Below are 17,542 nucleotides of genomic sequence, written 5' to 3'. Positions count from 1 at the left end.
TTTGCGTCATGAACTTGGTCTGTTTGGTACGTTTGGTTTAAAATAGCTGTAGACTGACACACCCGCGTATCGGGACCACAACACGCTAAATTTAACAGCAGGGGGAATAGGACAATTGTTCAATCACAAAGTCTTGACATTCAACCGTGGTAAGCCAATGAGGCACAAGCCGTTGTTATTTATACATACAATGACACCACTTCAAATCTACTCCATCCACCCAATCAATGGGTCTTTATTAGGTTTCCAGCAATGGATCCATATCATTCACAGTGAGAGTTCAACACATCACTATCTTGCCATAGTATATAAACCATTAATGGGTACAGTATATATTTTTATCACCTGGTAAATAAATGATAAACAACAAAGCATCATATTGAACTGCCTCTGCTTATGATGGCATTATCATTTCATACTGGTTGTGGGCCCCAAAACAATATAAGATGAATTGTTGTTTCTTTTGTGTCCATTGACTGCTTAGACCAAAAAAAAAAACTTAAGGTGATGGTTGTTTCAGAATAGTTTTATGTGAGCGTGAACAGAATGAGCAGTACCTCAAGTCAAGTTTCTTTACGCTGCTGCTTGTATAAAAGCTGGCGCTGTCAACATTTTTTTTTGTTTGTTTGTTTTTTGTCAAGGTGCATATATGTCTCATCCCATCACAGTATGACTGTAACTGCTCTTCTCACATTCACACCAATAGCTATTCTTCTCTGTTGGATTTATTTGTGTCCTCAATGTTCTGACTCTCTGTGGATTGTAGTCTTGTGTTTCTGCCACTTTTCCTGCGGGTTTGCCTTGGTCGGTGCTCCGAGAACCAGTTGGCAACAGTCATGGCAAGACGCAGGAATCCCAGGCTAATGCAGTGCACCTCAGAGGTAATGGGGATCTCAGAAAAGATGGCACGGTCACGGCAGATTAAGGCGGAGCTGCACTGAAAGTCTTTGACTATGTTGAGGATCTCGAGACGCTCCGTCTGACGCATCATGCCTCGTATGTTCAGCAGGGTGGAGACATGCTTCTGTCTGTTGAGAGGAAGGACACAGAGGTGATGAGTGGAAGGTGACGACTGCTAATGGACGTGGACTCTGTTGGGTGTCATTAATACGGGAATGACTTTGCATCATATCCAGCTGAGTCATCTGTGTCGGGGAAGGAACTCGCAATATTTAAAACACATTGTAACTATAAATGGTTCCAAAATATGTGCTGTAGACAAATGCTATTACTCTTCCTAGCCACTGCTAACGTGGTTAGCAATGTCTGTCCTGGTCTATTGTTGTCATGATTCGGTTTAGGGACCAACAGGTGGCACTGTAGGGCTCCCCCGGCAGCTGCACACCTGTTGGTCATTTGGTAATTGGTTGTATAAAAGGACTCCTGCCCGAACACTCGGTGTCGGGTCATTGTTTGCTTATTGCTACTGTCATGTGTGTTGCTGTTTGCTCTTGGCTTCGGTTATGTTTAGTTTATTGTTATGTTTTAGCGTTAGTCATGGTTTTTGTTTGATACTTTGGACTTTGTTTGTTTTGGATGTAGTTTTCTTTGTTTTAAATACAATTCTTCAAATACACCCTGCTCCTCCCTCCTGCCTGCTTTTTGGGGTCCACCACCACCTTGCTACGTGACAATTGTCTTGTAATTGACTACTGCAACTGTTTGTATTGTCTGTTTTATGATGTTTTACCGATTTGGTTCTTATTTCCGTCATCGTGGTTTTAAAGTTTGATGTGTCTCACTGTGCTATTTTAGCCTTGGGACTACGGCTGAAAACTAGCATTTAAGCTAACTCTGGCGCATATACACTGTTTATTCTTGTGTTGATTCATTTGCACTGTCCCAATGAAATAAAACAAATAAATAAATGTCAGAATCAAACAATATAAAGAGGGCGCAATAATATACTGGACATCATCTTTGAAGTCAAGATGGCGCCCGAGTAGGCAGCCGTTGGCAAGTGCTCTCATGAGCCTTGCTTTTTTTTTTTGGTTTGTTTTGTCACTTTGTGTTTGTTGTTACATCGTGTGGACCTGATGTGGACTTTTTTCAGCATTTTTTGGCCACGACATTCATCAAGGAGGAGACTCTGTGCTTGGTGGTTGCGCCTTCTCGGCAGCATGGGTATGCCAGCACTGTTTTTGCCTGGGAGGAATGTCGGCGCCATTTCACTGTCGTTGCTGGACAGTCCCGGGGCGCTTGTGTCTTGCGCCTGTAATGGGCAGCATTTTTCACAGCCCCGCTTTGTTCAGCGGAGAGATCGGTGCTGTTGAACGGTCTGCGGCTGGATGGATGTAAGGCTTGAGGAGCCGACGATGAGAAGAAAGGAGCGTTAGCGCGGAGCGCCGATGCGGATGTGGAATTGGGAGTCGCGGCTTGGAATTGAAGTGGATTTACATGGGACAGGAGATGTGAGCCAATCTCTTTTTCGTCAATGGACGCTATAGCTTCGTGTTTGCTTTCAAAACTTAGCTTGTAGCAGACGTGTGCACATTTTCAGCATGGCGTCTCTGATCCACTGGTGAAAGGACACTTTGATCCTCTCCTCTTTCATCTATAACTGCTTCAGAGAACAAAGTGTATGCAGAAAAGTGGTGAAGATTGCACGACTGTCTGTGTCCTATGTGTTGTGTTGTGTTATTTTTGTTATTTTGACTTCAAAATGGCGCCGCGTGAGTGGCTGCCTTTCCAGCAGCTCCTATATTTTGTTGTTCTACTTCTTCCTTTCATAACTTTGCTGCTGTGAATCTGGAATTTTTCCATTGCAAGACTAATAAAGGTTTATCTTATCTTATCACAGTTGTGATTCGGTCACATGGTAGACATGAGGCCACAGGCCACTGTGTAACTGCTCATGAGTGATTTTCGAAAATCAATTTTTAACCAAAATGTGCAAATAATTTTGCAGGCTGTATTTCTTAAAGAGAAAAAAAAAGCAAATTGTGACCTGTTTTATGTTTGATGGCCTGTGGTTAATGTTTGTGCGTCAATGTGCGCATTGTGTGGGTTTTCGTGATTGTTGTTGATCTTACATCCAGGATGTACAGTACTGTACTTTATCTCCTCAAGCAGTGTTTTCCCCTTTAATATATGCAATGTACCAATGATTGCTACACTAAAACATCAAAATAACACAAATTGGTTCACAAAATGACGAATTTTTGGGGATTATTTATTTAATCCCAAAAATTGCGTCAAATGAATAAACAACAAAGCAACACCATTTTGGGGAAAGGTGTTCTTTTTTTTCCAAACAATCCCAATACTTTCTTTGAGGGGGGTGGGGGTATTTATTAAAATAAATAATTCATTCTTTTTTTTTTTGGATACATTTGTTTTTAGAGCGTAAATGTGTCATCCCTTGAATATAAAGCACACCTGAAAAAGATGGATTATTTACAACTCAGGAAAAATATATATATTAGTGTCACTAAAGATTGTTCATCAAATGTCTGTCTGAAATGCTGAAATGAAATGTTGCAAAAAATTCCAAAATACCAACAGGGAATACCGCAGTTAACAAAAAGGGTGAGTCAAGCAGTGAGTTAGCCTGTCAGGTCTATCTATCCCTCACTATGTGGCACCAGTCTGTCTCCTGCAGAGTGGCAGGAACAGGAAGTACTGCGCAGCAGCTTCCTGTCTGCTCTTTAGAGAATTCTGCGTCACAGGCGGTAAGGTTGCCAACTGTCATCTCAATCTTAATCTGTGAACAAACATCTTTGGTAGTTTGGGCTCCATCCTATCCTGAGGCCTCTTGGCCTTATTCATTCTCAAAACAGAATAGCATATCCCAAAATAGCAAAGTTAACGTATGATATGTTTTCATGCTCCTTTCCTTGTTTTGATCCATTGTGGCAAAAAAAAAAAAAAAAAAACCCAGACATACTCATACATTTCCCTGTTTGGCTTGCCGCCAAAAACAACTGAATGTGCGATAGTAAGCATGAATAATATAAGCCCATTGGGGATACGGTGCAGATAATTTGTTATTATAGACACATCCTGACAGAAATATCCTAACACATTTTAGATGTTAAAACCCTTACCGAATATCTGGAAACTCTTTCACCAAGACGGCAACCTCCATTTGGATGGATGGTGTGTCTTCCAGGAGAACAATGTCAGCGAGGTGGCAGATGAGACCGTCCAACCAAGATGAACTTGATTCCTGAAACAGACATGTGGTGGGATTATTTACCATCGGAATATATTCATTTCTTTCTTTGTTACATTTCTGAATTATTTTTATCTTATTCCAAGCTTCAGGTTCACCATTTGTACAGACAACGAAATGAGATTTGAGAGCCATTGAACAATCAGCATCCTCCAGGATTTTTCTTATGAACAGCGAGATTAGCCTTTATATGGCATACTTAGACAAAATGAATGTCGGTATTGTGGCCTGAGAATAACAAAACTACAACTGTTTTTTCTGCCCATCGTTTTCCTCAAAAGACGGTGGAATTCTTTGGTTTGGCATTTGCTAAAAATAACAATTTCTTTTTTAAACCATCACTAAAAAAACACCCCCACCCGAGTTCCCATTTTCCATAGTCACTTCATTTTACTCGTCAGCGACAAAGGCCATCAAGGCCATCCCGGACTCACTTCAAAGTCATCCAGCTGACAGGAACAGGAAGTTCCCTCTGAGCGCAGCAGCTTCCTGTTGTCAACCGAGGTGACGGACACTTGTTTGAACTCGGTCACAGAAAGGGGGCAAATGCCACGCTGTCAGGCATAGTTGTTTTACAGCCTCTTCCCCCTTCAGGTTAGTGCTAACGTAAGCCAGGATCATCCGTCTCCATATCACTGACGGCAGCCATTTTTCAGAACTCACTCCTGTATCAACACTGTCTGGCTTATTCATGACCTAGGAAGTTGGAAGGGCAGGCTCCATTCTCAGCCACCGTCCTTGGCATTCGACTTGGCAGTATATTCTATTGTATTCTATTCTATTTTTCTATATACGGTACTGCTGTAGCTGAAAAATACATGGTCCTAGATCAATGGTCCCCAACCCCTGGGCTGCGGACCGGTACCGGTCTGTGGGTCATTTGGTACCGGGCCGCACAGAAAGAATAAATAACTTTCATTCCTTCCGTTTTATTTATTTCGGAACCTGAAAGATGTTTTATTTTGAAAAATTAACAGATTCTATGCTACATCCATCTACAGTACGTCACTCTTGGACGCAGGTGAAGCAGCGCTTCTCGGTCATGTGATAGGTTACTGCTAAAATGAAACCCGGGAGCTAGCTAAATGAGTAAAAAACAAACGTCTTTGGAAGGTTTCTGTGGGAAGGGGAAAAGGCCCAGCCAGGAGACAGAAGAGGAGCCTATGACTTTCAAGAAAAAGAAGGCTACATGTAATAGACAGTATCAGGAGTCCTACTTAAAATACGGATTCATCTCAACGGAGATTCCCACGCACCAAGCCCACTCTGCATAATATGCAGCGATGGTGAGTCGTATTTGTATGCACTTTGTATTTGCGGTGTATCTTATTTTGAAGGCACATTTAAACGGTACCATAGCGACGTGAGAGTATTGCCCCCAGGTAGGACGTTCCTCATGTTTCATGCTCATGTTTATTAATATGTTTTCATGCAGGTCATATGATATTATTTTGTTGTATTGATCCACCACACCAGGCTGGTCCCTGAAAATATTGTCTGACATTCAACCGGTCCATGGGGCAAAAAAGGTTGGGGACCGCTGTCCTAGATGACCACATTGGAACTGGCATCCTCCACATGTTTTGATGCTGTATAGGCATTTGATACGGAATGTCATAATGTACGGTAAGGTAGAACAGGTTGGAAATTAGGACTAAATGTAACAGCCCTAAAATGGTTAAGGTCATTCTTGAAAGAAATGGCTTACTTTGTGACCATTGGAAGCTTTGAATCAAATGAAATGGTCAAAGCGTATGGGGTCCCTCAAGGGTCATTTCTTGGACACTTTTTGCTCAAGCTGTATATCTATCCTTGGGTCAAATTCTTCTGAACTATAATGTCGACAATCATGCTTATTCAGATTCCACGCAGTTTCCAATAACTAGGTTGTGTGCTGATAGATTTGAATCCTTTAGCAGTCATATCAAATCAGTCACTAAAACAGCCTTCTACCAGTTGAAAAACATATCCAGAGTGAACGGCTGCATGTTCCAAGCAAACCAGGAGAAGTTTATTCATACTCTTATCTCCAGTAAACGTCCATCCATCCATCCATTTTCTGGAGCCTATCCCATCTGTCCTTGGGCAGTAGGTGGGGTACACCCTGAACTAGTTGCCAGCCAATCGCAGGGAATACGTAGACCAACAAACATTTGCACTCACACTCACACCTTGGGACAATTTAGAGTGTTCCATTAACCTGCCATGCATGTTTTTGGAATGTCGGAGGAAACCGGAGTACCGGGAGAAAATTGTGACAATTAGTTTGAATCATAATAAGAATAAGGTAAACCTTTGGACCCAAGTCAAGAATTTAAGTTTGAATTTCTCTTTGTTAGGAAGGCGACTGCAACAATTACACCATTTAACTCTGCAATACCTGATAATGTAGAATTTTGTCTGAAGGACAAACTCACCAAATCCTTAAAGAGTCCTTTAAGCTGTTTGGCTTCATCTTGTAATCGGAAAGCCATTCTCTTTCTCATCTTGGAGGAGGTGCAAATGAGCCGTCCTCGCATGATGGCTCGGACATATTCGACCAGGACCCGACGGTGAACCTCACCCACCAGCGTCTGTGTCATCCGAAAAATCCAAAGAGAATGTTTTTTTTCTCATGTGACCTCAACCTCACCAAACACTAGATGCAAAGATTTTTTATGTTAAAACATACCTGATACGGTGGAGGATCCATCCTTCTGAACTTTTTGAAGTGTTGTTTAATGCTGGCTTCAATGGCCTCAAATGTGTCTGTGTTGTTCAGCCATTTTCTCTTGATCATTTTGTCAAAAAAAGGCTGGAAATAACAATGGAGCAAAAACGGTTAAAATGGGGGGCTTTCTGATGAAAACGTGTTTAGTTGTTTGCTGGTCGAATGAACGGAACTGTTGCCGTGCAAATGTGACAAGAAAAATAATCGGAGCCATTCTTTTCATTTACGCTGCTAGATTACTATTTCGTTTCACTTGTATATTGTTTGCTGGCTATGCAGTATGCGGTCATTAGAAGTGAAAATAAAAGTTGAAAATGACAATAGAGCCGACTTGAAGGCTTAAGAGTGAGTATCGAGTCTGTTGTCTGCCTCAAGGGCTTCTGAAAAAAAAGAATCGATCAGCTAGTTAAAAGAGGAGCGATCTGATCCATTGTATTTATTTTTTTTATATCTTCATTGGTCATCATTTATCTATACATATGTACTGTTCTCATGACAGAGATGAAAGTGGACTTTTCTGAAAATCCCGGAAAAATAAATAAATACACACACACACACACACACACACACGCGCGCGCGCGCGCACACACACACACCTGGCCGATCACGCATGAATTAGTTTACACAAAACGCTATTCAAATACTCGACATTCAATGACTGATCTTCCTTTTGTGTGCACACGTGCACCCTTTATGGCTTCCGTTCTCGACGAAATTTCGAAATCTCAGAGAAATCGCGAGGCCATGAGAATGCGAGGCGGGGGTATTACTGTTGTGGCGACGCCACTCAAGCTCAACGAGCCTCAGCAGTAGATAGTCCGCTGCTCCCTGCTGTGCGTGCTTCAGCGTGAACAAGCAAGCGCGTCTTTTGATTTCAACCAATCAGTGCCGACGCAACGACGACACACACCCGACGTCACACACGACAACAGCTAAGCTATACTAGCCGAGACGACACTCGAAGTCGGACGGACACGTTTTTCTGCCAATCTGTGTGTTCCCCTTTTGTCCAAATATATTTTTTACGACAAATGTCTTGTCCACGGTGTCTTTTATTCGTTCCACTGGGGTTTAGCAAGTGTGTTTATAAAGAGAAGAAAATCTCTTTACTGTTACGAGTGTTGGTGTCTCAACATAAGATAAGATAAGATATCCTTTATTAGTCCCACACTGGGGACATTTACAGAACTCCAGCAGCAAGAATGTAGGCAGAAAGAAGAAGAAAAAACAAACAAACACCGTCCAATTAAGTGCAATATAAATACAAAATGGATAAATCGCAGTGCTATTTACAGTTGTTTTCCACATCATTCAATTATTAAATATTATTGTTGCTATTTTTTATTCAGCAGCCTGACAGCAGTTGGTAGGAACGAGCGTCTGTATCTCTCCTTCTTGCAGCGCGGGTGTAACAGTCTCTGGCTGAAGGAGCTACCAAGTGCCGTCAGGGCGGGCTGGAGAGGGTGGGAGGGACTGTCCATCATAGCTTTTAGCTTAGTTAGCATCCTTCTGTTGCCCACCTCCTCCATAGTGTCAAGGGAGCAACCCAGGACAGAACATGGCTACGCTTGTGAAGGCAAAACAACAAACTCAAACGCGTCTTCGTTCAATGTTGTCAACTCACATCCGGATTAATTTTAGGCAAATTTTCCTCAATTCTCCGGAGAGATTTTCATAAAAATTTGAAAAACCCGTAATTCCGGGAAAATCCGGAGGACTTTCATCTCTGTCATGAGTACTTTGAAACAGTAATTCATGCCTTCGTCACATCCCGGCTGGATTACTGTAATGCACTTTACTTTGAAGTCAGCCATTCCTCCATTAAGCATCTCCAGTTGGTCCAGAATGCTGCTGCTCGCCTCTTGACTGGTCGTCGTAAGAGGGAGCACATAACTCCTACTCTGGTATCCCTTCACTAGCTTGCTATGCATTTTAGAGTTCTTTTTGAGATCCCATTATTTATTTTCAAATATTTAAATGGCCTCGCTCCACCTTACCTCTCTGACAACCTCCGCTTCTACGCACGTGCCCGGTGCCTCGGGTCTGCGGACCGGACATAATTAGAGGTATCGAGAACTAAGCGGAGGCTTAGAGGGGATCGAGCCTTTTCCGTTGCTGGTCCCTCTCTTTGAAATGACACCCCCATTGAACATTCAGCAAGCCCGTCGCTGCCCATCTTTAAAACTCGTCTCAAAACTCATTTGTATTCTTTGGCTTTCGACTCAGCATGACTAAGACTTGATTTTGTTTTACTGCTTTTGTGCTTTCTACTGTCTTCGTTATTGTTTTATTGTTTATAGTTGTATATATGATATTTGCTCTATGTACAGCACTTTATATAGTGGTGGCTGTTTTAGAGTGCTCTATAAATACAGTTGAGTTAAGTTGAGTTGTGTGTACCATAAGCCAAACAACCATTCACACTCACATATACATTGTTTTTCCTATAATTTCATTATCATCTAATATGTGGATCTTGGATATTTTCCTTCCATAGTAGTCCTGCAGATAATGGTATATTTAATTTCCATTTTTACCATCTATTTTATTTGAACTTTCATACCCGTCTTACTGGTCATGTCAAGTCTTACAATTTTTTTGTCACGGCTACTGTCTGCCATTGGTGGTTTATTTCAAAAGACCTGGCTGAACATCCGCTCACCCTGATGTGCTCAAACAGCCGATCAGCCAGCACCCTCACAGACTGGTTGATGATCCTATCCAGGGAGGAGTTGGCTCTCTTTGCTGAGTCCTCGCTGGTCTGTGGGTCACACTGCCTGCAGCGCTCCACGAAGGATCTACAGTGTCCAGCCATGACATCAACATACATATTAAAAACAATTACTGGAACCCATCTTCAACAAAAAACAAAAGTATAGATTGAATAAATGTGTGTTTCACCTGAGAGGAGGGCAGCAGTTGACTAGAGCAATGGTCCTGGAAACATATCCATCACCTCGATCACCAAACTCTGCCTGGGTCTCATGAAACATCTCTACTTTTCTCTGAAAACTTGTACACAACATTTTCTTTAAGAATCTCGCTCCAAGAAATAGCCACGTTGAGCAGTAGCAATTTTGTATAAAGGACAAGAGCAGATCCAGCAGATGTAGAAACTCGAATGTCAGACTCTGTCTTTTCAGTGATGCTTGTCGATTTCCGTTTGATTCAATAGTAATCAATTACATAGGGGTTGAACCCCAAATGGTGTGACTTTGATGGTTCGAGCATGTCTTCTAGTTTTAGTACAGACTGGTATTTTGCGGCACAGTGGTCGACTGGTTAGCATGTCCGCCTCACAATGCAGAGGTGCATGGTTTGATTCAGGCTCTGGCCTTCCTGTGTGGAGTTTACATGCATGAGGTTTCTCGGGGTGCTCCGGTTTTCTCCCACATTCCAAAAACATCCGCGGCATGTTAATGGAACACTCCAAATTGTCCCTCGGTGTGATTGTAAGTGTGAATAGTTGTTTGTCTATGTGTGCCCCGCAACTAGCTGGCAACCGGTTCGGGGTGTACCCCGCTGACTGTTCCAAGACAGCGAGGATTGGCTCCAGCATGCCCCACAACCCTCGTGAGGATAAAGCGGATCGTGAGATTATCGATTCTGGGTCACACTGAAATAATCCACAAAATGTGTTGCTGTTTTGTTTTGTTTTTTTACTTTGATATTGTTTTTGGAATGTGGGAGGAAGCCGAATTACCGAGTAAAAACTCCACTCATAAAGGCCGGAGATAAACCTCAGAATTGAGAGGCGGGCATGCTATAATCTTGGTTAACTTGTTATGGTCATTATAATTATATTTTTACGCATGAAAAATATACGGATATCTATTTCATGGTTAAGACTATATTTCTTCACTGATTGACTGGATGAAGTTAAAATTCAATGAAATATTCGCAACTTATATGGTGGCAAGTTTTGACTCATATCTAAGTTACCAAAAAAGACACATTTTCTAATTAAGATCCACATGTAAACTATTTTAGCTTTACAATAGTTAGCACACTCTTTCATTACTGAACCCAGGATGTACGTAAATTATGCATAAATCAGAAATAAAAGTGATCTGTTGTCGAACTTGTTTTTCCTACAGTAGCTATAAACTCGGCATGGACACTACCGACCTTGGTGTTGTTTTTCAACTTACCTATAAAGAAAGTCAGCCAAGCCGATGAGACTAAAGCGAGCCACTCTTGCCCCTAGGAACTGGTTTACAGATGTAGATTTGTCCAGATCTACTTTCAGCCTCTAGAATTGTGAAATACAATGAACAAAATATACAAATACAAAATGAGATGTAGAGATGTGCTGATATAGTTGTATCATCTTTTTAAATAGCCAAAATAATCATAATAATTACCTGAATGACCGAGCGTGCTAGGTGGGACTGATACTCCTCTATGTGTAGAGTATGGGCCCATCGCCTCTCTTCGTCATCCAGAACCTGAATTAACTCTTTTGTCACCTTGTCCTAGAATTCAAATAGCAAGTTGAATCTGTTATTCCATTTTTTAAAAGAGGCAGTCAAAAGAAAACTCTTATCTTACTTTGACAATATTAAGGCACTCCTTTTCTAATTGGTCCACCGTATCTGGAGGCAGAATAGGTTCCAGGGAGGCATAGTTGATTGGCGTTGCTGTGCCAATGGTTCCCAGAACATCACTTGTAAAGATAAAAATGCAGGACATGTTTTTTAAGTACTTATTCAAAATCAAAGTTCGTTATTTAAGTAGTTTTAATGAGGTAAACTCTAGCATTGGTATAGTATACAATGTAATCTACCGGTTGTAGATGTTGTAGAACCAGTCCAACAGTGAGTAGACATCAGTTATCTGCAGCGGGCCACGGGTAAGGTTTCGTAGACGTTTAGCCACGGCTTGATGATAACTTTCCACATACACTTGGAACGCAGAGAACTCCTCAGGGTAAATGGACACGGCGTTCCTCTTGGCTGCGTCCACGTCATCCACCATCCGACTCCTCAGGCGCTCCAGGTATGACGCCAGCTGGCCTGCCTGAGTGTCCACCTGGTGCGGCAGGCTCCAATCAGCAGCCTCCGCCACCGCTTCTCTCCACTTCATCTTCATTCGCCGAGGACGGTGGCTTTGTTGGGTCTGGGGAGCCAAGTCCGGATCTCGTTCTAGCTTACTGTCCTCTCTGAGAGCCCAGGTCACATCTGCATGCTCTTCCTGTTGAATAACCAGTACCACAAGCCCAAGATTGGGCCCAGCGCTGGGTTGCCGGAGAGATTCTCTCACGACATCCCACATCTCCTTCATCAAAGCCTCATAGAGGAGCTCTACATCCTTCTCTTTCCGGCGACTTGAATCCAGAGTTGCGTTGGAGCTGAGTGACTCATCCAAAGATGAACATGATAGGGGAATCATGCCAAGAGGACCGCAGGGACTAAAATGAGGACTGAGGAGGGGACCAGTTGGAGTTGGCAGGAGAGACAACAGCTCACACTCTCGCTCTAGTTCCTGAATATGTGTGTCGGCAAGGAGCAGGTCTCGATGATTGACTAACTGTAGAATCTCCAGTACTGTTGAAAATAAAGCATAGACCAAATTCATACAGTGATTTGGAAAAAAAACATCTGAGCATATGAGAGGACACGTGGTTCCATCATGTATCCCCTCTCCCTTGAGACGCAGACTAACCCTAACCATATTTTGTCATTGAAACACAGATTAAAAGGAGGCAGTAGGACTTTCTGATTCCCCCCAACACTTTTTCTATACATTGGCCCCTCAATTTAATGAACCCAGAAACCAATGGTCCCCAAATTCAGGGGCATTTGTGTACAGCCTACTCAAAACGGCACTTCTAAAATAGCTTTTTCAGTCTGTTATTTCCACAATTAGCCGCAATTTGCCACAGCACCATTAAATGACGCTTTGATGTCATTAACAAAGACTGGCCACGCGTTATTAAGCTGTACTGCTCCTATCATAGATAATTAGACCAATGGTAGACTCGAGCAGGCTAAAACATGCGTCAATTTGGCTGCCATGTTGGCAGTGGCAATGTTCCTCATGGTAAGCATGGACATTAGCCTGCAGCTCAAAGTGCCATGTTCTATCTACCTATTCATACATATGGCTGTTTTTACTCTTTAATATGCGGTTGCTGATGCAGTGCACAATTGGGTTCTTTTTTTTGGGGTGGGGGGGTTGAAAGCCTATCACATCTAAATTATAAGAGAAGTGAAAAAAGCAAGTGCTAACATTGTGGTTCATGAACGATGTACATCATTTCCACCCAAGCACCAACAAGGTAAGTTTACAACGTTTCAAGTTTTTTTTAAATGTATATTTAATCATTTTGTGCCATCGTGGGCATTTTTAGTCTTCAAATAAAGTACAAAACGGTAGCCCAGTGGTCCAGTGGTTAGCGCATTGACATCACAGTGCAAAGATTGTGGGTTCGATCCCTGCTCTGGCCTTCCTGTGTGGAGTTTGCATGTTCCCCCCGGGCCTGCGTGGGTTTTCTCCAGATCCTCTGGTTTCCTCCCACATTCCAAAAACATGCATGGCAGGTTAATGGAACGCTCCAAATTCTCCCTAGGTGTGAGTGTGTGTGCGGATGGTTGTTTGTCTCTGTGTGCCCTGCGATTGGCCGACAACCGATTCAAGCTGTCCCCCGCCTACTGCCCGAAGACAGCTGGGAAGACAGCTGGGATTCGACTCTTGTGAGGATAAAGCGGATCGGAAAAAAAACGGAATGGAATAAAGTACAAAACAATAATTTTTTACTGTATTGGGTATTTTTCGGTCACGTAAGAAGTATTCATAACAGACAAGAGAGACAACCCCTTTCCCCAATCAGTCTGTTTCAGTAAGGTTCTACTGTATTTGAATTTCCAACTGAGTGTTCAATAAGGGATTAAAAGAAATTTTGCACTTGATGTGGGCAGAAAGAATAAGGATTCCCAAAACAAGAGATATTCATTGTAGTTTCACCGTATCACTTACGATGATCTCTAACTCATTGCTTCCTCGTTCACTACCTGAAAGGGGCTCTCTGGTTTTGACCACTGGCTCCTCTTCCTCTGATTCATCCTCTGTCTCCTCTGAGGCCTTGTCGGACATGGATTCCCTCTTCAGCTTGCCAAGGCTGACCATCCTGAGGAAGGAGGACCGCCTAGAAGCCTCCGCCTCGTCGTCTGCACTCAGGTCCCCACAGGGCAGGCTTTCTCTGCGTTCCTCTTTACAACGGCCGGTAATGCTGCACAGGCATAAAACAACATAAAAATTTAAATTGGGTTGAGGGGATGAAGAGGCTTTATACATGACCACATGAAAGGCTTGGTGCTAAATATTGTTCCTGGAATAAAAGGCTGTTTGGGCTTTTTTCATTTGCTTTTTGAGTGACTCCTATTTAAAGTGCAAAACTGTAAAATAGTCACAGTCAGTATGCAACATGCCGCTGAAAGCACGTCAGCAGGTAATTACAGAACACGGGACATAAGCACACAATATGAATTACTGTCAATTAAAATTTCAACACTTTTTTTCTCCAACTTGACCGAAGGAAAAGTTGTCATGCTCTTATGGAAGCATTTTGGTGACTATGTTATTCTTAATCATGCCTTGAGTCCTTAATTCTAGATATGTAACAGCTAGTAAATGTATGTGTGTATATATATATATATATATATGTAAAGTAATTTGGATTTTTTTTTCATGTATAAGATTTTAGTAGCGAATAACGATGTTTCACCCATCCTCACCGGAATAGAGTCATAATTCCTTCTGAGCTTCTGCGTAGTCCTTTCCTTTTTTCCCTCTCTGTTGGGAGTGTGTTTGAGTCTCTGGGGCTATAGTGTGGTGAGTTGTGCCCCCACACGCTTCGTCCAGATTTGCGGAGCCCCTTCCCCAATTTTCCAAGGGTTTTCAGTGGTGACACACCACAAATCCGTTCCAGGGTGCCTCTTAGCGGCTTTCCTTTGGGATTTCCCGCCCCGTGTCTCTCGGCGTTGAGCTCATTTTCTTCCTCTTCTCCATCACGAGAGGACCTGAGCTGTAGGTTACCCCTGACGTCCCCCATGATGAGGCCCGTGTCACCGTCGTTCCTCTCATCCTCATCCAGGTCAACATCCTCAAATGGGTTCAGGTTCTTTTTCAGATCTTTCAGGTTGCGCAACTCCTTCAGATCATTAAGATCATTCAAGTCCTTGAGGTCCAATTCAAGCCTCGGGAGAATAAGTTCACCATTCACTCTGGGGAATTCATGGCAGCTCTTTGACCTACCTGGGAGCTTCTTTAGAATGGGCATGGTTGCACTTGCGATTTGAACTGTTGAACAAGAACAAGAGGGAAAAAAACCCTTGAGTATATCGCTGAAGTATGCAGCCCGCATACATTCTGTATCGTACACAAGATACAAAATTAGCAACAAAAGTTTAAAAATCTTGTAAACATACAACAATAGACAAAGCAACTTTTCTCACCTAACGTGCAGTTAAGCATTTAATAGTTGAATGATAAGTTTTAATATGCCGCTTACTACCTTTATAATACATTGCTGGTGTTTTAAAAGATTTCAACAATATATCCTACCCTAGAAGCAATCATCTCACCATGAAAAGAGAGAAAGCTCCTTCACACTGACGGAGATTAGTAAATCAAACCACTTTCAGGATTCATAATTTGCTTTAGATTCGGTTTTCTTCATTTTCTTCAAGTCAAAGGTTTGCTTTTATATGCTAATAATATTCAAATGTGGAGCCGATGCATCTGTGCCTTATGACATCCTGTTTTTGACATGACAGAAGGTTGACACATTTTTGTTAAAGTCAGAAACAAAACCTTTTTGTCTAAAACATCAGAGTATATTTTTCGCTAACATTCTACAGAATTCATTTACTTATTAAGGTATGTATAAGCGTAGTCTAAATGTGTTTTTTTGGGGGGTGGGGGGGGGTCCCCCAACACCTACCTGTGTAATCTGGACAATAAAATTGAAGGTGTTATCATAATTATGAACAACTGACTTTTTAGGCATGGGGCAAACAATTCTTTTTAACCCTGTCATGCACTCTGTAACCTGATAACACGATCAGCTCTCCACTGTCATAACCGCTGTCCCTTAAAGGGTGAATATACTTTCTTAAATATACTGACAAGAAACATGCTTTTTCTACGTAGCGCACTTACATATGTAAGTATTGTAGGAAGAATAGAATCAATTTCTGATTTAATTTAATAAATACAAATTGGAGGATGATAGATGGTGGGGTTTGCTTCAGAAGCCACATCATTAGAGGCCCCTACACAGCGAATAGAATCGGCTTTAAACCTCGATGATCAGAAGCAATAATTATGTTGCTGTCGCTGTTTTGTGATTGACTTGTTAGTCGCAGTTTGCAGGGGATCATAACCGCCGAGTTCCACTTGACATATTTTGAAGAGGATTTCAAGGCATGCGGGGTTGTTGTATCTTATCTTATTCGATGGTGTGGGTGTACCTGGTGAAGTGTCTGACGAGTCGACACCATCTATTAAAGACGTTACCTGTTTCACTCCTGTAAGAAAGAAAACGATGCATCAGAAAACACAAACAAAGCACTTTGGCTCCCTTCTAGTGATGGAGTTGACTGAAACGCAAACCGTCTTACCTGAGAAGCTATTCTCGCAGTCTTTCAGTAGCGCGTCATCCTGGAGTGTGCAGGCTTTTGTGTGCGTGTGTGACTGATGAGTGTGAGAGTGTGTCTGAAAGTATTCATTGACTCAAGAGAGCAATGTGGCTGCCCATGGTTTCCTGGTGAGCTCTATTGTGGTGGAAGGTGATATGTTTTCCTGAGGAAAGGCCTGTCCTGTCGCTTCTAGCCCTCCTACACCAGCAAACCTTCGACCCCCACTCCCGTACCCCACCCTGCATGCACCCAAGGGAACCTTCTAGTTTAATTACATTGAGTGCCTAGTGCAGGAAGACTGGCCAGAGCATCCCCTGTGGTGTATTATGATGTTATCATGCGTGCACACTTTGTTAGAGTGCATTAACCCCGTCTCACTTATTACATTGAGTGGCAGAATTCGTGGCCTTGATTGCAAATTCTATTCATGCATCATCAGCAGCGTACGCTTCCTCAGTGGAAGAATTTAGAACTGAACGAAAAGGAGAATAAAACCTTGAGTCGTTGCCAAATTCTTTATAACATAACTAAGGGCCTGCCATAGCAGGGCTCATAATATCACATAAAGGAAACTGCTGAAGGTGTGTTTGTGCTCGTGCACGGAGTTGAGTTGTGCTGTGCAACGCTTTAATAAAAACGAATGAAAGAACTCCAAATGTTTGTACGGCCCACGTGGAAAAGCATAATTGCACTGTACTGAACTCGTGTTGCTCGTTTCTGCTACCTAGTGGACAATATGGTAATTGATTATATATTATTATATATTGGCTGGTTATTCGGTTGCCCCGTGGCGACGTAACCCGACGAAAGTCGTCATCGGCAGCACAGTAGTAAAGATATACAGTAATCACAGTGAATATTGGCAGGAAAAGCACTGAACTGATGATACAAACTAGTTTATTGCACATCATTCGTAACCTAGAAAACAATGGCGATTGCTCTCGGACTGCAAGGGAAGCTCGGCTTCCCCTAAAATGTCAAAGAATAAGTGATCAAATATAGTATATGAATGTAAAT

At 42.3% G+C, this 17,542-nt stretch overlaps 1 protein-coding gene across 2 annotated transcripts; it reads right to left on the bottom strand.

Moving 5' to 3' along the window:
• Nucleotides 1–200: 200 nt before the first annotated feature.
• Nucleotides 201–16,637, bottom strand: exoc3l2a (exocyst complex component 3-like 2a). 2 transcript variants are annotated; one of them, XM_086131886.1, is made up of 15 exons: nucleotides 16,508–16,637; nucleotides 16,358–16,414; nucleotides 15,141–15,185; nucleotides 14,621–15,036; nucleotides 13,898–14,115; nucleotides 11,671–12,430; nucleotides 11,436–11,550; nucleotides 11,249–11,359; nucleotides 11,036–11,136; nucleotides 9,786–9,896; nucleotides 9,547–9,682; nucleotides 6,846–6,968; nucleotides 6,592–6,747; nucleotides 4,047–4,168; nucleotides 201–1,028 (listed from the first exon to the last, which is right to left on the bottom strand). In XM_086131886.1, exons 4-15 carry the CDS (start codon nucleotides 14,935–14,937, stop codon nucleotides 707–709), a joined length of 2,592 nt encoding a protein of 863 aa, XP_085988012.1. In that variant the 5' UTR covers nucleotides 14,938–15,036; nucleotides 15,141–15,185; nucleotides 16,358–16,414; nucleotides 16,508–16,637; the 3' UTR covers nucleotides 201–706. The 2 variants fall into 2 exon arrangements, with proteins under 2 accessions (XP_085988012.1, XP_085988011.1); XM_086131885.1 differs by having other exon boundaries at nucleotides 14,621–15,185.
• Between the last annotated feature and the right edge of the window lie 905 nt (nucleotides 16,638–17,542).

Source organism: Hippocampus guttulatus, chromosome 15 (genome assembly GCF_054856545.1).
Source record: "Hippocampus guttulatus isolate MCC_2025c chromosome 15, RoL_Hgut_1.0, whole genome shotgun sequence".
NCBI classification, from domain to species: domain Eukaryota; kingdom Metazoa; phylum Chordata; class Actinopteri; order Syngnathiformes; family Syngnathidae; genus Hippocampus; species Hippocampus guttulatus.
This window is presented reverse-complemented; position numbering and strand designations above follow the sequence as displayed.

Excerpts from the sequence above, each read along its gene's own strand:
- exoc3l2a (XM_086131885.1), bottom strand. The coding sequence starts at position 15,165 with ATGCCCATTCTAAAGAAGCTCCCAGGTAGGTCAAAGAGCTGCCATGAA. Across the intron at positions 11,360-11,435 it reads AGTGCCTTAATATTGTCAAA|GACAAGGTGACAAAAGAGTT; the intron begins GTAAGATAAGAG and ends TTTGAATTCTAG. Across the intron at positions 9,683-9,785 it reads AACTGCTGCCCTCCTCTCAG|ATCCTTCGTGGAGCGCTGCA; the intron begins GTGAAACACACA and ends TGGACACTGTAG.